This window comes from Pristis pectinata, chromosome 28, assembly GCF_009764475.1.
Source record: "Pristis pectinata isolate sPriPec2 chromosome 28, sPriPec2.1.pri, whole genome shotgun sequence".
Classification (NCBI taxonomy): domain Eukaryota; kingdom Metazoa; phylum Chordata; class Chondrichthyes; order Rhinopristiformes; family Pristidae; genus Pristis; species Pristis pectinata.
This window is the reverse complement of record NC_067432.1, coordinates 30714350-30740281: the sequence shown is the minus strand read 5'-3', so window position 1 is coordinate 30740281 and position 25932 is coordinate 30714350. Positions and strand designations below refer to the sequence as shown.

Below are 25932 nucleotides of genomic sequence, written 5' to 3'. Positions count from 1 at the left end.
ATGTTTCTGCTTGGTTCGCTCGAGTAAATGCATCTTTAGAGGTAGGAGACTGACTAACTTCTGACCTTTCTCATCATCTACATCAGCTGGTAGGCTGGTGACCACCCCGGAAGCAGCAAACAGCATAACACATGACTGCATTATTCACAGTTTTTGTGATTTGTGGCCATTCCTAGAATATACCCAGCACAAAAGTTAAGGATTTTATTAGACCTCCTGCTATATAAATTTTCACATCAGGAAGTGCTCTTTAGGAACCTATCCACCCCATTAATGGCAGAGAGCTGTATAATGAGTTGCAAAACACTCAATGTTCCCAGTCTTACTTTAACAATTTCAAATTTTTTAAGGCTTTATTGATTCCTTTTTAATTGCCTAATCTACTCCGAGTTTGCCCTTCTCATTTGTTCTTTTGTTCAGGACTTTCTACATTCAGCTTGGTTTTCTTCTGCATATGTGCCTGCCATTTATTATAAGCCTCTTCCAAATCTCAATTGGAGGAATGTTGCTGGCTTGGGCCAAAGATTCTGCAAGTAATCGTCAACATTCAGCTGTTCCCACGCAAGTCCAAGACTTAATGAGTGACAGAGTAACTGCATCTGCAACTTCATTGTGTAGCTGGACTCTGGGTAGCATCCAACAGCACAGCCCAGTCTAGCTGGGACTGGTCATCGTGCTGGGGATACATTTCTTTGATCCCACTACAAGGCAGGCCTGGACTAGAATCAGAGGGCAGATTCATTTCATTGGGATTTTCAGCCTGGAAAGTGAGACGACAAGTGTTTCTTTTCAATTATTTTAACATGCTTATGGATTTGTAGTAGTTTTAATGTGTTTTTATGTCTCTGAATACCAGAGGCATTTGATATGTAAAATTGGCTCACAGACTTTGACAGGACAAATTTCCACCCCAACTTGCCTTCAGTCACAAGCGGTTAGGATATTCTGTGGTAGGATCTCGGGACTACACAACCAAAGCCTTGGGACACCTTACCATTCAATTACCAGGTGTGAAGGGTCAGCAAGGTCAGCCCTCCACAGGTACAGCTGGGAACTACAGGCGGTGGACCTTATTCAGCAAGATTCACCACAATATATTTAGCATCCATGCAGTACGAGCTATGGATATCCTTCCTCCCCCCCCCCCCCCAACACCTTCAAGAAAACAGACCTCTACTATGACCATCTCCTTCGAGGAGGCCTCCTATTATTCAATTACAATTTTATCTGCCAAGTTTTGACTCCCATCCAACTGGGCCTTTTCAACTCAATCATCCTCCTAGGAATTATTTTTAAACTACTGTAGCTTGTGTTTTTCCCTTAAAGATTCTAAACCCAAATCCTTCTCTTCCTGCTCTTGCATCCTTACGTTTGGTATGTCAAGAGTCAACCCTTGGCCCTCTCCCATTTCTTATCAATGTACTGCCCTCAGCAACATTATCCAAAAGCAGTGCATCAGTTTCTGCATATAGACCAACTCCACCTTATCATTGATTCTCTTGAACATTTCACTGTTTTCCTGATACCCAGTGCTGATGAGCAGAAATTTCTTCCAGCTCTCTTGGGAAGAACAAAGCCCGCATTCTCTGTACATCAAAACTTCTTTTCTTTATACCTTGCATAAAATTGAAGTTATCCAACCTTCACTGTCTGGGTCTTAACTTGCCCATCCCATTCACCCAATACCCTAGTTTTTTTCCTACCTACATTGACTACCAGTTAAGAATGTAAATATCTAAAACTGATTATCCTCAAATTGACTCACCCCATCTCATCCCTAACGTTCTTCAACTCTACAAACTGAGGTGTCTACATTTCTCCTAGTTTCCTGATCATTCTGACTTTCTGCGATACATTTTCAGGTGCCAGGTGTTAAACCATAGAACAATACAGCACAATACAGGCCCTTTGGCCCACCATGTTGTGCTGACCTTTGAACCACACCTAAGACTAACTAACCCCTTCCTCCCACTTATCCCCCTATTTTAAATTCCACCATATGCTTATTTAACAATCTCTTGAACTTGACCAATGTATCAGCCTCCACCACCACCCCAGGCAGCACATTCCATGCACCAACCACTCTCTGGGTGAAAAATATCTCCCTTGAACTTCCCACCCATTACCTTAAAGCCATGCCCCCTTGTATTGAGCATTGGAACTGCTCAGAAGCTCAGGAACTGCTCTCCTTCCTACTTTAAATCCTCCTCTTTGACCAAACATCAGACCCGGTAGATCCATGTCAAATTCTGTTCTACAATGCTTCCATGAAACAGTTTAGTATGTGAAGACGTCAATGATAATGGAATAGAGCTCAATGTTAGGGAGACAGGCTGAAGAATGTCAAATGGATTTCAATTTGGCTAAGTGTGAGGTGATACAGTTTGGACATTCAAACCAGGGTAGGACTTATTACAGTGAATGCCAGGGCACTGAAGAGTGTTGTGGAACAGAGAGACCTGGGCAGACAAGTGCACTGCTCGCTGAAAGTGACTGCGCAAGTAGACAGGGTGGTGAAGAAGGCATTTAGCACCCTGGCCTTCATCAGTCATGGTATTGAGTTTAGGAGCAGGGACGTTATGTTGCAGTTATAGGTGAGGCCACACTTGGAGTATTGTGTACAGTTTTGGTCACCCTGTTATCAGAAAGACATCGTCAAGCTGGAGAGAGGGCAGAAGAGATCTACGAGGGTGCTGCCTGGACTAGAGGGCCTGAGTTAAAGGGAAAGATTGGCCACGCTGAATCTTTATTCCTTGGACCATAGGAGAATGAGGGGTGACCTCACAGAAGTTTATAAACTCATGAGGGGAATGGGTAAGGTGGACGGTCACAGTCTTTTCTCCAGGGTTGAGGAGTCCAAAACGAGAGGGCACAGATACAAGCCAAGAGGGGAGAGATTTAACAGATCTGAGAGGCAACTTCTTTACACAGAGGGTAGTGAGTATCTAGAACTAGCTATCAGAGGCAGTAGTTGAGGAGAGTATAATTGCAACATTTAAGAGACATTTGGATAGGTACATGGAGGGGAGGGGCTTGGATGGGCCGAACGCTGGCAACTGGGACTAACAAGGAGGATGCTGTGGTCGGCATGGACGAGTTGGGCCAAAGGGCCTGTTTCCGTGCTGTATTACTCTATCACATCGATTCTACAGGTATAAACTACGCAACTGTTTTTCCCCCACTCAAGCTTCAGTCTTTTCTCCAGGAAACCATAGAACAATACAATACGGCACAATACAGGCCCTTTGGCCCACCATGTTGTGCCGCCCTTCAAACCACACCTAAGACTATCTAACCCCTTCCTCCCACATATCCCACTAACTTAAATTCCTCCATATGCTTATCTAACAATCTCTTGAACTTGTCCAATGTATCTGCCTCCACCACCACCACAGGCAGCGCATTCCATGCACTAACCACTCTGGGCGAAAAACCTCCCTCTGACATCTCCCTTGAACTTCCCACCCATTACCTTAAATCCATGTCCTCTTGTTCTGAGCATTGGCGCCCTGGGAAAGAGGCGCTGGCTGTCTACTCTATCTATTCCTCTCAATATCTTGTATCCCTCTATCATGTCTCCCCTCATCCTCCTCTTCAATGAGTAAAGCCCTAGCTCCTTTCGTCTCTCCTCATTATCCATACTCTCTAATCCAGGCAGCATCCTGGTAAATCTCCTCTGCACCCTCTCCAACGCTTCCACATCCTTCCTATAATGAGGTGACCAGAACTGGACACAGTACTCCAAGTGTGGCCTAACCAGAGTTTTGTAAAGCTGCATCATCACTTCACGGCTCTTAAACTCGATCCCCCGACTTATGAAAGCTAACATCCCAAAAGCTTTCTTAACTACCCTACCCACCTGCGAGGCAACTTTCAGTGATCTGTGGATATGAACCCCCAGATCCCTCTGCTCCTCTACACTGCCCAGAATCCTGCCATTTACCTTGTACTCCACCTTGGAGTTAGTCCTTCCAAAGTGTACCATCTCACACTTCTCTGGAATGAACTCCATCTGCCACATGTCAGCCCGGCTCTGCATCCTATCAGTATCCCTCTACAAGCTTCTACAGCACTCCACACTATCCATTAACACCACCGATCTTTGTGTCATCGGCAAACTTGCTAACCCAGCCTTCCACCCCTCATCCAAGTCGTCAATAAATATCACAAAAAGTACGGTCCCAGAATCGATCCCTGCGGGACACCATTAGTCACAGCCCTCCAATGCAAATGCACTCCCTCCACCACAGCTCTCTGCTTTCTACAGGCAAGCCAATTCTGAATCCACATGGCCAAGCTTCCCCAGATCCCTTGGCCTCTGACCTCCTGAAGAAGCCTACCATGCGGAACCTTGTCAAATGCCTTACTAAAATCCATGTAGACCACATCAATCTTCCTGGTCACCTCCTCAAAGAACTCTATCAGGCTTGTGAGGCAAGATCTTCCCTTCACAAAGCCATGCTGGCCGTCCCTAATCAGTCCATGTTTCTCCAAATGCTCATAGATCCTATCTCTTCGAATCCTTTCCAACAGCTTACCCACCACAGACATAAGGCTCACCGGTCTGTAATTCCCTGGACTATCCCTACTACCTTTTTTGAAGAAGGGAACAACATTCACCACCCTCCAATCCTCCGGTACCAACCCTGTTGACAACGAGGACTCAAAGATCCTAACCAACGGTTCAGCAATCTCTTCGCTCGCCTCACAAAGCAGCCTGGGGAATATTCCGTCAGGCCCCGAAGACTTATCTGTCCTAATATTTTCTAGCAACTCCAACACATCCTCTCTTGATATCTACATACTCTAGAACATCACCCTCACCTACACTGTTCTCAGCATCATCAAGACCCCTCTCCTTGGTGAATACTGAAGAGAAGTATTCATTGAGAACCTCACCCACTTCCACAGCTTCCAGGCACATCCTCCCACCTTTGTCTTCAATCAGACCTTCCTTTACCCTAGCCATCCTTTTGCTCTTCACGTAGGAGAAAAGAGCCTTGGGATTCTCCTTAACCCCACTTGACTAAACCTTTTCATGTCCCCTTCTCACTCTCCTCAGCCCTTTCTTAAGCTCCTTCCTTGCTACTCTATATTCCTCACGAGCCCTGTCCGATCCTTGCTGCTCACACCTTATGTATGCTGCCCTCTTCTTCCTAACTAGTTGTTCCACCTCTCTCGTCACCCACTGTTCCTTCACCCTACCATTCCTTCTCTGCCTCACTGAGACAAATTTATCCCTAACATCCTGCAAGAGATCCCTGAACATCGACCAGATTTCCATAGTACATTTCCCTTCAAAAATGTCACCCCAGTTTACACTCTCAAGTTCTCGCCTTACAGCCTCATAATTATCCTTCCCCCAATTAAGTATCTTCCCGTCCTCTTTGCTCCTATCCCTGTCCATGACAATTCTAAAGGTTATGGAGCAATTGTCAGTCCCCCAAATGCTCACCCACCGATAGATCTGTCACCTGACCCAGTTCATTACCTAAAACTAGATCTAATGTGGCATTCCCTCTAGTCGGCCTGTCAACATACTGCGGCAGGAATTCGTCCTGGACACACTTAACAAACTGAGCCCTGTCTAAACCTTTGGCACTAGCAGGTGCCAATTGACATTTGGATAGTTGAAGTCTCCCATTATAATAACCCTGTTATTTTCGCATCTCTCCAAAAACTGCCTCCCAATCTGCTCCTCAGTATCTCTACTGCTACCGGGGGGCCTATAGAATACTCCCAGGAGGGTAACTGCCCCTTTCTTATTCCTAACTTCCACCCATATTGACTCTCGAGAGGATCCTTCGACATTATCTACCCTTTCTGCAGCTGTAACTGTGTCCCTGACCAGTAACGCCACCCCTCCTCTTCTCCCCCCCCTCCCTATCCCTTTTAAAACACTGAAAACCAGGAATATTCAATATCCATTCTTGCCCTGATGTCAGCCATGTCTCTGTAATAGCCACAATATCATAGTCCCATGTACTTATCCAAGCTCTCCCTTATTCCTGATGCTTCTCTCATTCAAGTAAATGCAGCTCAGCCCATCCACCGTACTACTTTTGCAGCCTGTACTCTGCTTCTCCTTCCTCAAAGCCTCTCTACCTGTCAGATCTGATTTTTTCCCCATCCCTTTCTTCCTCTGACCTACTCCTCCTGCTCCCTTCCCCCTCGCAATCTAGCTTAAACCCTCCTGAACCACCCTAGCAAACCTGGCCACAAGGACATTGGCACCCCTCAAGTTTGGGTGTAACCCGTCCTCTCTGCACAGATCCCACCTTCCCCACAAGAGATCCCAATGATCCAAAAATCTAAAACCCTCCCTCCTGCACCAATTTCCCAGCCACACATTTATCTGCCATCTCCTCCTATTCCTACCTTCACTATCACGTGGCACTGGCAGCAATCCCAAGATCGCTACCCAAGGTCCTGTCCTTCAGCCTTCTGCCTAGCTCGCTAAACTCACTTTTCAGGACCTCATCCCTCTTCCCACTTATGTTCTTGGTACCAACATGAACCACGACTTCTGGCTGTTCTCCCTCCCACTCTAGACTCCTGTGGACCCGATCAGTGACATCCTGGACCCTGACACCTGGGAGGCAACAAACCATTTGGGATTCATGCTCACTGCCACAAAACCTCCTGTTTTCCCTGACTATCGAGTCCCCTATCACTATCGCCTTCCTCTTCTCCTCCCTTCCCTTCTGAGCAGCAGGACCGGTTCTAGTGCCAGAGACCTGGCTACTGCTGCTAGGCCCCGGCAGGTCATCTCCCTCAACAGTCTCCAAAGCAGAAAACATGTTACTGAGGGGGACAGCCTCAGGGGTCCTCTGCTCCATCTGCCTGTTCATTTTCTTTTTCCTTTTCCCTCCCCTGACAGTCACCTTTCTCTCTACTTCCTGGACTCCAGAATTACCTGCTCTAAGGGGGGTGACCATCTCCTTATGTACAGTATCTACAAAACTCTTCCCCTCCCTGATGCAGCGCAGTGTTTGAAGCTGTAACTCCATCTCATCGATTTTGAGCTGAAGTTCCTCCAGCCTCAAGCACTTACTGCAGATGTGGCCATCGTGGACCGCAGCAAGGTCCATGAGTTCCCGCATCAAGCAGCTGCAACGTACCTCCTTGTCCCCCATCTGACCTAATTCCTTTTTTTTTTAAACCCCCTAGTTTTTCCTACTTAAATATTTATCACAGATAACAGGTAAACCTTACCTTTACCTACCTACCAGGTAAAACCTTTGATTTTTTAAAAAGAATGTATATAGTTGTTTATTGGACACAAAAGCTTTAGCACCATTTGTTCTCCCCTCAAGTACATTGCTATTTTATTGTAAATTCACAAGAAGAAATACAACCACTCATACCAAAAACAGTCTTAAGGTATATCAAAATGGAAATTTCCTGAATAATTTTGATCCCATTGCAATTCGCCTATCACCAAAACAGGTCTACAGCGGATGCCATCTCCCTGGCCCTACACTCAGCTCTGGAGCATCTGTACAGTAAGGACACTTACATTAGACTATTGTTTATTGCCTTCAATACAATAATACCAAGCAAGCTTGTCACCAAACTCCGAGACCTAGGACTCAACACCTCCCTCTGTAACTGGATCCTTGACTTTCTAACAAACAGACCGCAATCAGTGAGGATAGGCAGCAATTCCTCCGGCACGATTATTCTCAACACTGGTGCACCTCAAGGCTGTGTCCTCAACCCTCTACTCTACTCCCTATACACTCATGACTGTGGCCAGATTCTGCTCTAACTCAATCTACAAGTTTGCAGACGATACTACCATTATAGGCAGTATCTCAAACAGTGATGAATCGGAGTACAGGAAGCAGATAGAGAGCTTAGTGGAATGCTGTCATGACAACAACCTTTCCCTCAATGTCAACAAAACTAAAGAGCTGGTCATTGACTTCAGGAAAGGGGGCAGTGTGCATGCATCTGTCTACATCAATGGTGCTGAGGTCGAGAGGGTTGACAGCTTCAAGTTCCTGGGAGTGAACATCACCAACAACTTGTCCTGGATGTGGATGCCATGGCCAAGAAAGCTCATCAGCGCCTCTACTTCCTCAGGAGGCTAAAGAAATTTGGTTTGTCCCCTTTGACTCTCACCAACTTTTACCGATGCACCATAGAAAGCATCCTATCTGGATGTATCACAGCTTGGTATGGCAACTACTCTGCCCAAGACCACAAGAAGCTGCAGAGAGTTGTGGACACAGCCCAGCGCATCACGGACACCAGTCTCCCCTCCTTGGACTCTGTCTTTACCTCTCGTTTTCTTGGTGAAGCAGCCAGCATAATCAAAGACCCCACCCACCCGGGACATTCTCTCTTCTCTCCTCTTCCATTGGGTAGAAGATACAGGAGTCTGAAGGCACGTACCACCAGACTTAAGGACAGCTTCTACCCCACAGTGATAAGACTATTGAACAGTTCCCTTATACAATGAGATGGACTATGACCTATGACCTCATGATCTACCTTGTTGTGACCTTGCACTGCACTCTCTGTAGCTGTGACACTTTACTCTGTACTGTTATTTTTTTACCTGTACTACATCAATGCACTCTGTACTAACTTGATGTAACTGCACTGTGTAATGAATTGACCCGTAAGATCGGTTTGTAAGACAAGTTTTTCCACTGTACCTCGGTACAAGTGACAATAATAAACCAATAAACCTCATTTTTTGGTCCATTAAGAATGTGATTCAAACAATTATCAGCACTTTCTATTCTAACACATTCCCATGCAAATTTATTTTGAGTAACAATGTAGATTTACATACTTTAACGTTGCTGCATTCTGTATTCCGAGTAGTAGCTGTTGTGGTCTGACTGTGACTGTGCTTGGGACTGCAATAGCCACTATCACTGTCAATGTCAGCTTCGCTAGCTCCTTGCTCACTGGAAGACTCAGCAGCAGGGTGAGATGCTCTTCTTCTCCTGACTTTCGATTTCCAAAGCAAGGGACTGGCCCTCTCCGAGAGAGATTTGTTAGCTACATCTCCAGGAAAGTCTTTAAATGACAGAACAATTCAATATAAACATTGTATATTTTATTATAAATAACTAAGGTATAAATTATTACAGCTATCAAATGCTACAAATTTCAACATTTATTTTATGCACACAACTATGCTTAGAAAAGATGAGTGCATATTAATCTTAATTCAGCGTTGACAAATTGGTCTGTTCTTCTGCCAAGGCTTCCAGAATAAATCTCCAAATACTTCCTTAATGAACTTAATTGAGCTTTTAAGATATTTAATAAACTTTCATAAATAAGAATTGATAATGTGCAAAACTGCACAAACTTCATGCATTTAATAGCAAAAACAGAAACAATTTGGCATGAGGGTAACCAAATGAATTTATATAATTGTAACTGAAAAATTGAAATATTGATGTAATTAATGCATGCTACTGCCAGAATATGCCAACCACATTCTGTATCCAACTTCATGGCATGAGGATTCCTGGAGTCAAAATCCAATCTGTGCTACTTTACAAGATTCTGAAAGACCATTTATGTAACAGTATTGCAGTCCCTCAAAATCAAGACAAAAGTCAACAATGCAATTATGTCTGTGTTTTCCCAGTCTTCCATGTTCTGCTGGCTAAAGCACCTGTTCCTGTGTGCAAAAGTTATAAATACAACCAAGCTTTAAAGTTTGATTCAAAACTGGCCAGAATGTAGACAAAGTTACCCTTGATAAATGGATATATCAGTGTCAAGAGAACAGTATGGAATAAAGATATCTTGGTGCAGTCAAAACAAACAAAAACAAAATAATTTCTACTTCTAAATAAAACCCAATTTTTGTTTTCATTATTGGAGTTCAAAACAAGCATACTTGAAGGAAATCTCAATTTGGTTAAATTTGCTGAGCCTGGTATTCTAGAAATTGAAACTTTTTGTTTTCAAATTAAACTTTCAAATGAGAATCATTTTTAGTACCTGTCTGCTGGCTGGCATCAACCAGCAAAACAATTTTTGATCTATTTTCAGGACCTGAGGCACTGCTTTCCTTCTGAACAGCCACACTTCTAACCAGAGGCTTGCTGGTTCTCAAAGTCTGTACAATACAAGAAATGTGAATTAATGTTCGCAGGTGGCATCTCCGTAAGCAGAAAGACAATAATTAGCTACCGAATAATAAGTTTATCATTCAAGTTTCTGAATTACACAGATCAAGAAAATGCAAGGTAGAATCCTAAATCTATCAAAGGTGAGATGACCTCAGATAGATCTGAAGTAGAGTGCTACAGGTGCTACTAATAGCCTAAATTAAGGAAGGGCAAAAATGGCCACAAGTTTATATCCAACCATTTTAGCCCCAAGTGTGGTTATGTGGAACATATGGTCAGAGAGGCTCAGAAATGGCCATTTAATTAGTTGATTAGATAACAGTTGTCAGAGGGTCATACACGTAAAAAGGTATTTGGGCAGTTACTACATCATAAGGTAGCAAATGAACAATACCTTCAAAAAGGACAAAAAAGGTGAAGGAATTTTTGAACAATGGAACCTCTCATTTTACGTTGCATATGGAAGGCAGGTGTTTGCTGGTATTTTTTGACATTCACCCATGATGTACTTTGAGAAGCTATGAATGTCACTGCTCTCATTTTTGTATCTGTTCTCAAGATACGGTGATAGAAGGGTTCCAGCTAACTTTCCTGCTCAAAAATATTCAGGATTTCCCACAGTGCAGTCACAAATACCATGCGCAAGCCATGAACATATGACTTGTTTATATCTAAAAATAAAACTGCATTTCATTATGATGCAATTCTGAGATAATTCCTTAAAATTATTATTGTAGCATTATTTCTCATTCCTCATTACAACAGGAATGTCAGTTGAACTCGTCAATCCTGGCTGGCTGCAAAGTTCAGGAGATGTTAACGAGCCAGGGGTCAACACAAATGTAATTTATCAATTGATTTTATTAGAAAAATAAGTTTCTGAGATGGGATGTCTTTATTAGTCACATGTACATCGAAACACACAGTGAAATGCATCTTTTGCGTAGAATGTTCTGGGGGCAGCCCGCAAGTGTTGCCCCACTTCCGGCGCTAACAGAGCATGCCCACAACTTCCAAACCCATATGTCTTTGGAATGAGAGAGGAAACCGGAGCACCCAGAGGAAACCCACGCAGACATGGGGAGAACGTACAAACTCCTTACAGACAGTGGCCGGAATTGAACCCAGGTCACTGGCACTATAATAGCGTTACACTAACCGCCACACTACCGTGACTCAACATTTACTTTTACTTACATAAATTCAATTTTTGGGATGGAAAGGGAAAAGAAAGAATTTTATTTCTATATAACTAGGAGCTTTATATTTAATTTATTCCAACTTAGTTCATGCACTATATACAGGACAAAATGGTTTTATTCCACACGATGCTGGAAGCACAAAGCAGATCAAGTAGTATCTGTTGGAAATAAAAGAGCCAACACTTCAGACTGAGGTTCGTCAACAGAAATGAAAAGAGCAAAAAAAAATGCAGAGGGGATGTCTGTGCAGACCAAAGTTGTCGAGATAATACTTCCTTCAAAAGCCAGCATTCGGAGCCAGAACAAGAAGTGAAATAAATAAATTGAAACAGGAAAAAGGTACAAACATATCTGACTCGAAAGAAAAAAAAACTAGTTACCTGACATTTTTTAATTCAGTACTAAATCCCAAGGGCTGCAACATGCTCAGAAGAAGATTTGGTGCTGTGCATCACTGGTGCAAAGTAGGAGACCAGACCTCAACTGGAGCAGTTCTCCACTTCTGGTCACCACACTATAGGAAAGATGTGACAGTGCTGAAACGGGTGCAGAAGGGATTCACAAGATGTTGACTGGATGAAGCATTTCAGTTACAAGGAGAGACTAGGTCTGTTCTCCCTGGAGCAGAGGAGGTTAATTGAGGGTGTGGTTGAGGTAGATAAAATTCTAAAGGGTATCGACTGCAGGTAACTTTTCCCCTTCGAGTTAGATAAAACTAAAGGATATTGAATTGGGGCAAGAGATAAGAGATTTAGAGGGGAGCTGAGGGGGACCTTTCTCATCCATAGAGCAGTGAGTACCTGGAATGCACTGCTGGAGAAAGTGGTGGAATCAGAGTCACTGACAGCATTTAAGAAGTGTCCAGATGAGCACTTGAACCACTTGGGCATAGAAGGCTACAGACCAAGTGCTGGCAGATGGGATTAATTCAGATGAGCACCCACTGGTTGGAGTGTACTTGGTGGGTCAAATAGCCTGTTTCCATGCTGTCAGCTCTATGACTCCATGCCAAAGCAGAGAATTAAAGTGATAGGCAACTTCGAGCATTCAGTTGCATATGTGGACTGAATGGTGATCGCCTGCATTCGTTTTTTTTTAAAACAACACAGATGACCAAATTGTGAATTCAAATACCGAACTAGTTGTGCAAGTGATGCTTTGCCAGGAAAGACCATCTGGGTCCTGGGATGGTGGAAGGAATGAGGTAAAAGAACAGGTATTGCATCTTCTGCAGTTGCATGAGAAAATGCTGCGAGAAGGGGAGCAGTTGGAGGAGATGGAAAAGTGGACCATGGAGTAAAAGACGGAACAGTCCTTCTGGAATACATCACATGCGTATCTAGTTGTGAAATCTCATTGAAGATGGCAGAAATCCATTGAACATGGAGGCTGGAAGGCAAGGACAGAGAAAATTCCATCTTCGTTCAGGAGAAGGGATGAGTGCAGAAGTGCAAGAAATATATAAGGTGAGAGTGAGAGCCCCATCCACAATGATAGACAGGAAGCCACAGTGAAGGATAAAGGAAGACACCTGAAAAGTATTAGTATGGAAATTCTTATCAGAGCAGATACAATAGGAGATGGAGAAACTGGGAGTATGGAATCTGAACAAGAATGATGTATGGTTGAGATAGCTTTGGGAGTTGAGATGCTTAGAATGGATATCGGTTTTCTCAAGATAGAGGGGTCAAGAAGAAGGGAAGAGTCAGATATGAATAATGTGAAAGTTAGAGCAAGGTAAAAATTGGCATAGATCAAGAAATTGGAGTTCTGTACGAGTGCAGCACTAATATAGCCACCAACATAACAGAAAAAGAACTAATGAAGGGAGCCGGAAATAGGTGTGACACATATCCAATAAAATAGCAGCCATAGCTTGGTCCATGAGATTTCTCATAACTACACCCATGACTTGGAGAAAGTGAGTGTTGAAGTAGAAGTTGTTCGACGTAAGAATGTGTTTAGCCAGGGGAGGAGAGGTAGTGGAGGGGGAACTTGTCATTAAAATAATGAAAGGATCATGGTGTAGGATGGAAGTGTAAAGGGATTGGACATCCAAGGTGAGGGTGTGTGGTTGGGACAAGTCTGGAAACAAAGTGGCAGAGGACATCAGGGATGGCATGGATCTAAGTACACAAGTCGTGGACAAGAGGAGAAAAAGTTTGAGAGGGAGGAACAAGTTTACAATTTTTTTAAACTTTGAAAGGAAAGATGTTTTTGTTGAATTACTGAATAAAGCAAAGGTTAAAGTAACCAGCACAGCTTTGGAGATGGAATGAGTCAGTGTTGCTGCAGATGGTATTGAGATGAACAGAGTTTTCATAAAGTCTTCACCTTGGTGTCAATTTGTTTCTTTTCTGTTCTTTTCCATAACAATGATTTTAAAAAATTTCCAGTTATCTTGACAACTTAGGTTTCCAACCCATCACATTCCCTCCATTCTCTCCCGACAACTTATTTTCTTCCCCACTTTTCCAGTCCAGAAAGGTCGATTCTGTTTCTCCCCCCACAGTTGCTGCGTCCTCTGCAGTGCTTCCAGCATTTACTGTGTTTTTGAGGATCGCTAACGTCAGGAGTTTTTTCCCCTCCTGGAAGGTACGTTACTCCAGATATGCTGCACAGACACGAAACAGTCAACAGTAACAAAAACCCACTGTGTCAGAACGTGTCTTTCAACAAATTATTCAACTGTTTTAGAATAAGATCAGACTACTTTTTTTTAAGAAATGGAACCATGAATAGGGTGATTAAACCTCAATAAAAACACTGCACATCCCTACCTTTGGCAACGGCCCTCTGTTGACTCGGTTTCTCGGAGTTGTGGCTGGACAGACTGGTCCAGCAGGAACAGATCTTTCACTACATTCAGAAACTGTATTCACCACATTGGTTGGCTGGAAGGATGCAGCATATGGAGTCGGAAAAGGAGAATAAAAACCCATCATCGGTGTGCATGGTGCTGGCATGAACTGGTAGTAAGCATAATCCGTAGAAACAGGTGGCTGTGGAGTTGGCAATATTGGATAAGCAAAGTATGGTCCTGTTGAGCTTGGATTTGCTGGAGGCCACCGAATATCACCATTATACACAGGCAACTGCCTATATATAAAAAAATATATAAATAAGTAAAATCTATACTACATCTGAGCAGACTCTCCTCCCACCTTTGCCTGCTCTCCAGAGAGTTGTTGCAGCAAGGTGCATAGTTTTCTAACAAATCCATTAATCTATGACAATCATCCTGATAAAACTATCAATTCATGCTGAAGTGCAGTACAACTAGTAGAGCTGCTGCCTCAAAGCTCCAGTGAGCTGGGTTAAGCACCCACCTCCTGTGCTCTGTGGAATTTGCAGGCTCTCCCTGTGGTTGTATGGGTTCCTGCTGGTTCAGTTCCCCGCTGCTCCCAAAACAACAAATTTCACGACATAAATCAGCGATAATATATCAAATCTGATTCTAAAAATATGCAAGTTGGTTGGTTAATTGGCTGCTGTCAGTTGCACCTAGTGTGTAGATGTATGACAGAATTGGAGAGGAGGCGAGTGGAGAGTTGATGGGAATGTGAGAGTGGTATTCATGAATGTCACAGCATGGAAACAGGTCATTCAGCCCACCATGTCACACCAACCAGTGGGCACCCATCTGTATTAATCCCACCTTTTAACACTTGGCACCTAGTCTCTGTGCCTCAGCGATTAAAATACTCATCTTGATACCACTTAAGTGCCGTCAGCAACTCTACTTCTACCACAGTCTCCAACAGTGTGTTCCAGGTATTCTCCACTCTCTGGATGAGATCACCCCTCAGATCCCCTCTCAAACTCTCACCCCTTAATCTAAATCTCTGCCCTCTAAGTTTTATTTGCCTCTAATATGGGGAAAAGTTTCCTACAGTCTACCCTTTCTAAATTTTGTACACCACAATGTCCCCTCTAAACCTCCTCCACTCCGGGGAGGACAGACCCAGCCTCTCCACATAACTGAAATGCTCTATCCCAGGCAACACCCTGGTGAATCTCCTCTGCACCCTCTCCAGCATATCACATCTTTCCTCTAGTATAGTGACCAGAACTGCCCACAGTAATCCAGCTGAGGTCTGACCAATGTGGGGAGAACAGCAATGGGTTAAGGCAGGATTAGCACAAAAACGGGTGCTTGCAGTTGCTGTAAATTCAGTGAACACAAGGGCCTGCTTCCTTGCTGTATTTATGACTGTAAGGTTTCTCTATTCTTTCTTACTCTCTTCTGTTACCCAAAAATCAGTGTGCCTTCACTTTTAGCTTGTCAACATAAAGGCAATTAAGGACTTGCTGCACTTCAGTCAGATAGATCCTGATGTTGCATTATCAAACATATCATCGCTACATAAATGATGCCTGAACATTTGGAGTGACTCCACTGCTGCTCATGGTCACCTATTCCTCACTCTAATTGCTCCCTTAATTGTCATTCTTGAAGAGTGTGTTATACAGACGAGCTTTAACAAAATTCATGAGCCTACTACTAACCCACAGCTCACTTTAATCACCCATATCCCACCACCTTCCCAGAACATACATACAGTGGTATGCAAAAGTTTGGGCACCCTGGTCAAAATTTCTGTTACTGTGAATAGCTAAGCAAGTAAAAGATGACCTGATTTCCAAAAGGCATAAAGTTAAAGATGACATTTCTTTAATATTTTAAGATTACTTTATTTCCATCTTTTACAGTTTCAAAATAACAAAAAAGGGAAAGGGCCCGAAGCAAAAGTTTGAGCACCCTGCATGGTGAGTAACACCCCTTTGGCAAGTATCACAGCTTGTAAACACTTTCTGTAGCCAGCTAAGAGTCTTTCAACTCTTGTTGGAGGGACTTCCGCCCATTCTTCCTTGCAAAAGGCTTCTAGTTCTGAGAGATTCTTGGGCCGTCTTACACGCACTGCTCGAGGTCTATCCACAGATTTGGATGTTTAGGTCGGGGGACCGTGAGGGCCAATGGCAAAACCTTCAGCTTGTGCCTTTCATCTTCAGCTTTTTTTTTAAAACAGACAGTGTGATATTTGCTTCCAGAATTTGCTGGTATTTAATTGAATTCACTCTTCCCTCTACCAGTGAATTGTTCCCTGTGCCACTGGCTGCAACACAAGCCCAAAGCATGATCAATCCACCCCCGTGCTTAACAGTTGGAGAGGTGTTCTTTTCATGAAATTCTGCACCCTTTTTTCTCTAAACATACTTTGCTCATTGCGGCCAAAAAGTTCTATTTGAACTGCAGTCGACGAGACTTGTTTCCAAAATACATCAGGCCTGTTTAGATGTTCCTTTGCAAACTTGTGATGCTGAATTTTGTGGTGAGGACTCAGGGAAGGTTTTCTTCTGATGACTCTGCCATCAGCAGGTGTCGCTGCACAGTAGAACAGTGCACCACCACTCCAGAGTCCGCTAAATCTTCCTGAAGGTCTTTTGCAGTCAAACGGGGGTTTTGATTTGCCTTTCTAGCAATCCTACGAGCAGTCTCTCGGAAAGTGTTCTTGGTCTTCCAGACCTCAACTTGACCTCCACCGTTCCTGTTAACTGCCATTTCTTAATTACATTACGAACTGAGGAAATGGCTACCAGAAAACGCTTTGCTATCTTCTTATGGCCTTCTCCTGCTTTGTGGGCATCATTTATTTTAATTTTTAGAGTGCTAGGCAGCTGCTTAGAGGAGCCCATGGCTGCTGATTGTTGGGACAAGGTTTGAGGAATCAGGGTATTTATAAAGCTTTGAAATTTGCATCACCTGGCCTTTCCTAACAGTGACTGAACAAGCCATAGTCCTAACAAGCTAATGAAGGTCTGAGACCTTGGTAAAAGTTATCTGAGAGCTCAAATCTCTTGGGGTGCCCAAACTTTTGAATGGTGCTCCTTTCCTTTTTTCACTCTAAAATTGTACAAAACAAAAATAATAGTAATCTTGCTCAAAATGTTGAAAAGAATGTTTCATCTTTAACTTAATGACTTTTGGAGATCAGTTCATCTTCTACTCACTTAACTATTCACAGTAACAGAAATTTTGACCAGGGGTGCCCAAACTTTTGCCTGCCACTGTATAGGTAATATTGTGCAATCTATAGGAATTGTATTCATTAAAGTGCACAAATTAGAGTCTGAGGTCAGAATAATACAGTACAGAAACACACCCCTCAGCCCACTAAGTGCATGCCAGCTATCAACATCCATTTACACTAACACAAGATCACAAGATCACAAGATAAGGGAGCAGAAGCAGGCCATTCGGCCCATCGAGTCTGCTCCAAGGAAAAGGGAAAAAGAAATGGGGTGGGAAAAAAAGAGAGAGAAAAAAAAAACTATTCTAATCCCATTTGCCAGCCTTATCCCCATATCCCTTGATACCCTGACTATTTAGATATCTGTCTATCTCCTCCTTGAACACCCCCACTGATCTGGCCTCCACTGCTGTGCGTGGCAAGGAGTTCCACAATTTCACCACCCTCTGGGTAAAGAAACTTCTCCTCATCTCTGTCTTGAAACTGTACCCTCTAATTCTAAGATTGTGCCCTCTGGTCCTGGACACGCCCACCAAGGGAAACAGCCTAGCCACATCTACTCTATCCTTACCTGTCAACATTTTAAATGTCGCTACGAGGTCCCCTCTCATCCTTCTGTACTCCAGCGAGTACAGTCCAAGAGCCGACAAACGCTCATCGTACTTAAGCCCTTTCATTCCTGGAATCATTCTCGTAAATCTCCTCTGGACCCTCTCCAACGTCAGCACATCCTTCCTAAGATGCGGGGCCCAAAACTGCGCACAGTATTCCAAATGAGGCCTCACTAGCGCCCCGTAGAGCCTCATCAACACTTCCTTACTTTTATACACTATACCTCTCGAGATGAATGCCAACATAGCATTCGCTTTCTTAACCACCGATCCAACCTGGTGGTTAACTTTTAAGGTATCTTGTATAAGTACCCCCAAGTCCCTTTGTACTACCGCACTATCAATCTTCTCTCCTTCTAGATAATAATCTACCCGCTTATTTCTACTTCCAAAGTGTACAACTGCACATTTCTCAACATTGAATCTCATCTGCCATTTTCTTGCCCATTCTCCTAAACTGTCTAGGTCCCTCTGCATTCTTTCTATTTCCTCTATGCTCCCTACTCCTCCACTTATCTTGGTGTCATCCGCAAACTTAGCCACACAACCATTTATTCCATCATCCAAATCATTGATGTACAAGGTAAAAAGGAGAGGCCCCAACACCGACCTTATTTTCCTTCTGTATCCTTCCTACATTTCTATTAATTCCCCCTTATTTTACCACTTACCAACACTAGGGGCAATTTACAGCAGCCAATTAACCTACCAACCCACACACCTTTGAAATGTGGGAGGAAACTAGAGCACTGGAAATTAAATTGCACATGGTCTCAGGAAGAATTGAAAGTTCCACCCAAACTGCACTGGAAGTCAGGAGTGCAGCCAGGTCACTGGAGCTGTGAGGCAGTCGCTGCACAAGCTACACCACTGTGCTGCCCAAATTAGCACAGGCAGCGAGAGGCATTAACCCTTCTCCTGCCTGGGTTCTCACCTTCTTAATCTGTATTTCAGGCAGAGATTTTGGAAATTACAAGACAAGGGAGCAGAAGCAGGCCATTCGGCCCATCGAGTTTGCTCCAAGGAAAGGGAAATAGAAATGAGAAATGGGGAATAGGGGAAGAAGAAAAAAAACTATTCTAATCCCAATTTCCAGCCTTATCCCCATATCCCTTGATATCCTGACTATTTAGATATCTATCTATCTCCTCCTTGAACGTCCCCACTGATCTGGCCTCCACTGCTGTACGTGGCAAGGAGTTCCACAAATTCACCACCCTCTGGCTAAAGAAATTTTTCTTCATCTCTGTTTTGAAACTGTACCCTCCAATTCTAAGATAGTGCCCTCTGGTCCTGGACTCACCCACCAAGGGAAACAGCCTAGCCACATTTACTCTGTCCTTTCCTATCAATATTTTAAATGTCGCTATGAGGTCCCCTCTCATTCTTCTGTACTCCAGTGACTACAGTCCAAGAGCCGACAAACGCTTCTCATACGCAAGCCCTTTCATTCCTGGAATCATCCTCGTAAATCTCCTCTGAACCCTCTCCAACGTCAACACATCCTTCCTAAGATGTGGGGCCCAAAACTCCACACAATATTCCAAATGAGGCCTCATTAGTGCCCCGTAGAGCCTCATCAACACTTCCTTACTTTTATACACTATACCTTTCGAAATGAATGCCAACATAGCATTCGCTTTCTTTACCACTGATCCGACCTGGTGGTTAACCTTTAAGGTATCCTGCACAAGTACCCCCAAGACCCTTTGTACTTCCGTGCTTTGGATTTTCTCTCCTCCTAGATAATAATCTGCCCGCTTATTTCTGCTTCCAAAGTGTACAACTGCACATTTCCCTACATTGAATCTCATCTGCCATTTCCTTGCCCATTCTCCTAAACTGTCTAGGTCCCTCTGCAACCTTCCTATCTCTTCAGTACTCCCTACTCCTCCCCCTATCTTGGTGTCATCCGCAAACATAGCCACAAAACCATTTATTCCATCATCCAAATCGTTAATGTACAAGGTAAAAAGGAGCGGTCCCAACACCGACCCCTGCGGCACACCACTAGTAACCGGTAACCAACCAGAACAAGATCCTTTTATTTCCACTCTTTGCTTCCTGTCAACCAGCCAATGCTCCACCCATTCTGTTATCCTACCCGTAATTCCATGAGCTCTCATCTTATTAATCAGTCTCTTGTGAGGCACCTTATCAAAGGCCTTTTGAACGTCTAAATACACAACATCTACCGCCTCTCCCTTATCCACCTTACCTGTGATTTTTTCAAAAAACTCCAATAGGTTGGTCAGGCAGGATCTTCCCTTCACAAAACCATGTTGGCTAGGACCTATCTTGCCTTGCGCCTCTAGGTATTCTGTAACCCTGTCTTTGGGGATAGATTCCAATAACTTTCCCACCACTGACGTCAGACTAATAGGTCTGTAATTTCCTTTATGCTGCCTCCCACCTTTCTTATACAACGGAACTACATTTGCGACCCTCCAGTCCTCCGGAACCACGCCAGAATCTATCGATTTCTGGAAAATTATTGCTAATGCCTCCGCTATCTCTAAAGCCACCTCCTTCAGAACCTGGGGATGCACCTCATCCGGTCCGGGAGACTTATCAGTCTTTAGCCCATTTAGTTTTCCTAGCACCTTCTCCCTAGTAATCTTAACTGAACTCAATTCCATTTCGTGAGACTCCTGACTAACCGGCACATTGCTGATGTCCTCCACGGTGAAGACTGATGCAAAATATTCATTCACTTCCTCTGCCATCTCTCTATCATCCATTATAATAGCTCCTGCACTGTTATCAATTGGTCCTATATCAACCCGTGTCTCTCTTTTACACCTTATGTATTTAAAAAAACTTAGTATCCTTTCCAATGTTATCCGCCAACTTCCTTTCATAATTCATCTTTTCTTTCCTAATGACCTTCTTAGTTTCTCTCTGCAGGTTTTTAAAAGCTTCCCAGTCTTCTGTTTTCCCACTAATTTTTGCTTCTTTGTACGCCGCCCCTTTTGCTTTTATTTTAGCCTTCACCTCTCTCGTTATCCACATTTGTGCCTTTTTTCCATTAAAAACCTTTTTTCTTGGAATATATCTAAACTGCAATTTCCTTATTTCCTGTAGAAATTCCTTCCATTTCTCCTCTGCCGTCCCTCCAGCCAGCTTACTCTTCCAATCAATTAGGGCCAACTCCTCTCTCATACCATTGTAATTTCCTTTGTTCCACTGAAATATCGATACACCAGTTATCAGTTTCTCCTTCTCAAACTTGAAACTGAACTCAATCATATTGTGATCACTGGTTCCCAGTGGTTCCTTTACTTTTAGTTCCCTAATCACCTCCGGTTCATTACACAGCACCCAATCCAAAACAGCCGATCCCCTGGTGGGCTCTTCAACAAGTTGTTCTAGAAAAACGTCCCTTAGACATTCCACAAACTCCCTCTCCTGAGTACTACCTCCATTCTGGATTTCCCAGTCCACCTTCATGTTAAAATCCCCCATAATTATCTTCACATTGTCACTCTGGCATGCTTTTTCTATCTCAAACTGCAACTTATTGTCCACTTGCTGACTGCTATTAGGGGGCCTATATATGACTGCTACTATTGTCCTTTTACCCTTGCTATTCCTTAGCTCCACCCACAAGGATTCCACCTCCTCTGACCCAATATCCTTCCTTTCTATTGATTTTATATCACTACTAACCATCATGGCAACACCTCCCCCTCTGCCTACCCGCCTATCCTTCCTATACACTGTGTACCCCTGGACATTCAGTTCCCAATCACATCCATCATAAAGCCATGACTCGGTGATTGCCACAATGTCGTATTTATTAACCTGTAGTTGTGCCACTAGGTCATCTACTTTATTCCTAATGCTACGTGCATTTAAATATAGTACATTTAGTCCGGTATCTGCTATTAATTTTGTTGTACTTCTATTGTTCAGCAGATTATCCTGGCTTTCCACCTGTCTATCCTTCTTACCATCTTCACTACATACTACCTTAGACATGTTGCTATGTACCTCATCCCCTATCCTAACATTCTGTATCCTAACATCCTGACTTGCTGTACTTCTATTATTCAGCAAATTATCCTGACTTCTCACCTGCCTGTCCTTCTTGCCATCCTCATTGGACTTGTTTCTATAAACTCCCTCCTTTGCCTTAGCATCTTGTAACCTAACATCCTGGTTTCTATCCCCCTGCTATGATTTTTGGTTCCAAATCCATGATGGCTCAAAAATGAACATATAACAAAGATACCTCAAAACAAAGTTGACATGTTGAATTAAAACTAATAGTGTTCCCTTAAAATAAACATGTTACTGTTCACCACATTCTACGGAAACATCAAGTTACAGGTGTGCTTGAAGGTTAAAAGTAAAGCACAATGAACACTGGGAAACAATTCTGTTTGTCAAGTCTATTGTGAAAACAAGCCGTGCTCTGCCAACCCAGTGCCAAACTGGTACAGCAAGTACCACCTTTAAAATGTTTGTATCATTAAAAAAATATTAGCCCATTTAATTTCTTAAGTACACATTGAAAACAGTTTAAAACCAAACTATACAAATAAAAGTGACATACAAGAACAGTAGCAAGGAGAGGTGCACCTAGGAAATCACTACTCGATATTCAATTATAATTACTGTAAAATCCAAAGTATAACTAGTACCTGCTTATCATTACTCAACTCTTGTGAAGACTAAAATTTTAGGCAAATAAAAAGTTTTTGAAATTTCCTGCAGCAGATCACTAACCATGAGACAAAGACTAGCTTACTTTGCAGCATATAGTACAACCTGCTACCCAGATGGCAGGTTTTGAAAAGCTAGTAAAGCAAAACTTTAAAATTCCATTCTTATCTGCTGCCTCTGGCAGATAGAAGAGCCGGCAAGTATCACTGCAATTTGTAAACAACACAAGTAGACAAATCCCAAGGAATTCCATGCAGGAAAATTGTTAATGGGAAAGTAGGTAAAGCCAGATAGTTCAAATCTGATCCAGGTTTGGGGAAAAAAAGGGGAGGCCAAGGGAACGAGAGAGAGGGAGTGTAGGAGATGCAGAGATTACTGTCACACCATCTTATTCCTGTCTGTACCTCATTCACTGTCTCTCCCTCTCCTCCACTCTCAGCCTGCCCAACTCTCACGCTTTCAATCCCGCTCACCAACTCTCCCTTATTCAATCCCACGACACTGTCCTGCTCCCACTCAATCTCATCTGCCTCATTCCCTCCCACTGCTGTTCCCCTCTCATCACCCTCCACAGACACCCTGCTCCCATCAATTTGTGTCTCCTACTTTGACTTTGTAACTACAACCCCAACCAGTAGACCTCGATCTCCTCGTATTTCATACCCTGACTCTTTCTCAGGTGCTCCTACCGATGGAGCAGCTGTCAGAGGCCAGTTAAAAATGCATTGGCTGTTTTCTGGAACTGGAATGTTGACAGGGGAAAACAAGGTGCAATTTTGCTCCTGTCATCAAAAAGCAGGGAGGAACACGAGGTCCTGCTGATGTTAGGAGCCAAAGTTTGAGAAGACTTACCGATATGCACAAGAGTGTTTAAATCACTCCCTTCAAACAAAAAAGTCCAAGTAAAGCACCTTATATAATCAGATTTTATGGTATTTTATGCCTTCACAACTGCAGGATGGTTCTTGGGAACCGTAGACTCATTGGGGAACACACATCTCCCGGACTGTGAGCTGCATGGCAAGTTTCCAAACATTAAGAGTCAAATTACAGATTCTGTCCTTTTGAGAATTCCTGGGAATTTTTCTTTGCCCCACATGTATTGCTTGCTTTCTGTAAGAATTGCAACAAATTGCTTGTTGCAGATAAAGAATAATACAACAGAACGAGAGCAAAGAGATGTAATAAAAATAAGGTTAGAGTACTAAGGGATTCTAATTTCCTGAATATTAACTGGGATTGCCTTAGCATAAAAAGATCAGAGACAACATATTTATTTTAAGAAGAGTCCAGAGTGGCCAATCAAGTGGCGGGAGTGTCAGTGGGGAGCATTTTGGAGATAGTGACCAAAATTCTGTATATTTTCAAGTAGTTATGGATGGACGGATGAACCAGGAATAAAGGGTTTACATTTGTGAGGGGTGGGGGAGAAACAAGGGGAAAATAAAAACGTCATTCAAATGAGATAGGACTTGGCAAAGATAGATAAGGAGCATTCACTTAAAACGTCTACATCTGGGAAGCAACTAAAGGAGACACAGCGAGAGTTCAGGAGCGACATGTTCGAGGGTAACACGTGCAGGGAGCCCTGGATGTCGAGGGCTGAATAAAGAGTGAAGAGGAACATGGAGAGGGGGCATCAAGAGAATAAAAAGTATAGGGAGGTACTTAAAAAGCAAATTAGGAAGGCAAAAGATGGGTCATCAAATATCACTGGCAGACAGGGTTAAGGTAAATCCAAAAGGCATTTTATATGTACATTAAGGGCAAAAGAATACGCAGGGGAAGGGTAGGGCCGAGCCCATCAGGGACAATCTGTGTGTGAAACTGGAAGGTATAGGCGAGATCCTAAAGGAATACTTTTCAAATGAAAGGAACTTTGTGGTTGGAGGATTCAGTGATGAGGAAGGTGAAATTTTAGTGCAAGTCTCAATAAATAGTGGACGTATTCTAGTCCAGATGAAGGGTCACGACCTGAAACATCGACTATCCATTGCCCTCCACATATGCTGTCTGACATCGATGTGTTGGTTCAATGGGCCGAGAGATGGAGAGCAGAGTTTAATCCTGAGATTTATTGATGTCACCCTGTAGCCCAATACTACCCTTCACAACTACACCAATCTTAGTGTCATCTGCAAACTTACCGATCATCTCGTACATTACAAATAGTAAGGGTCTCAGCACTGTCCTCTGTGGAAGGCCACTTATCACGGGCAGCTAATCCAACAAATAACCCTCTACCATGAGCTGATGCATTATGGGAGTATTAATGAGGCTAGGACATACACCATGAATGGCAAGTTCCAAGGAAGTATTGAGGTACAGAGGGACCTTGGTATACATGTCCAAAGATCATTGAAAGTGGCAGCACAGGTAGATTAAGGTATATAGGGCACTAGCCTTCATTAGTTGAGTCACTGAACAGAAGAGCAGGAAGGTCATACTCAACTTTGTAAAATATTGGTCAGATCTCAACTGAAGTATTGCTGTAGTTCTGGTCACCACACTATAGGAAAGATGTGATAGTGCTGGAGAGGATGCAGAGGGGATTCTCCAGGGATGGAGTATTTCAGTTATGTGGAGAGACTGGAGAAGTTGGATCTGTTTTCCCTGGAGCAGAAAAGATTAAGAGGGGACATGATTAAGATATACAAAACTGTGAGGGGTATAGACAGGAAACTTTTCTGCATATCAGAGGTAGGCAAAACTGGAGGACATATATTCGGGGCAAGGAGTTAGACAGTTGGGGGTGGGGGATCTTTTTCACTCAGAGTAGCAAATACCTGGAATACACTGCCTGAGTGAGTGGTGACAGCAAAGTTGCTGACAGCATTTAATGTTTGACAAGCACTTAGCTCAGAAGCTGTGGGCAAAGTGCTAGAAGATGAGATTAATTGGTGTGGACATGGTGGGCCAATGGCCGTTTCCATGCTGTATAACCCCACGACACTACAAGTCATTCATATATCCAGATGTTTCCAAGTTTTACTTCAGAAGCCACAAATTGATTGACTTCAATTCCCCATTTAGGGCAGATGTCCTAACTGCAGAATGTAATTGTATTCCTCTAACTAAAGGAGCAGCAATATTATTGAGTCATAGAAACTGCACAGAAACAGGCCCTTCAGCCCACCATGTCAATGGTAACCTTTTTGCCCACCTACACTACCCCATTTGCCACATTAGATCTGTATCCCTCTACGCCTTGACTATTTAAGTGTCTGAGTGCCTCCTAAACATAGTGATTGTATCTGATTCCATCACCACCTCTGACAGTGCATTCCAGATATCAAGAGCTTTATTAAAA

General features: G+C 43.2%; 1 protein-coding gene across 5 annotated transcripts in view; it reads right to left on the bottom strand.

The window, feature by feature from the left end:
- The window catches only part of secisbp2l (SECIS binding protein 2-like), a 117396-nt gene that overhangs the window by 49659 nt on the left and 41805 nt on the right, over window positions 1-25932 (bottom strand). For all 5 annotated transcript variants that reach the window (XM_052040437.1, XM_052040436.1, XM_052040433.1 and 2 more), the window contains 3 exons: window positions 14092-14410; window positions 9979-10096; window positions 8807-9036 (listed from right to left, as the gene is read on the bottom strand). In XM_052040437.1, the coding sequence (XP_051896397.1) occupies window positions 8807-9036; window positions 9979-10096; window positions 14092-14410 (667 nt within the window). The remainder of the gene's footprint in view (window positions 1-8806; window positions 9037-9978; window positions 10097-14091; window positions 14411-25932) is intronic.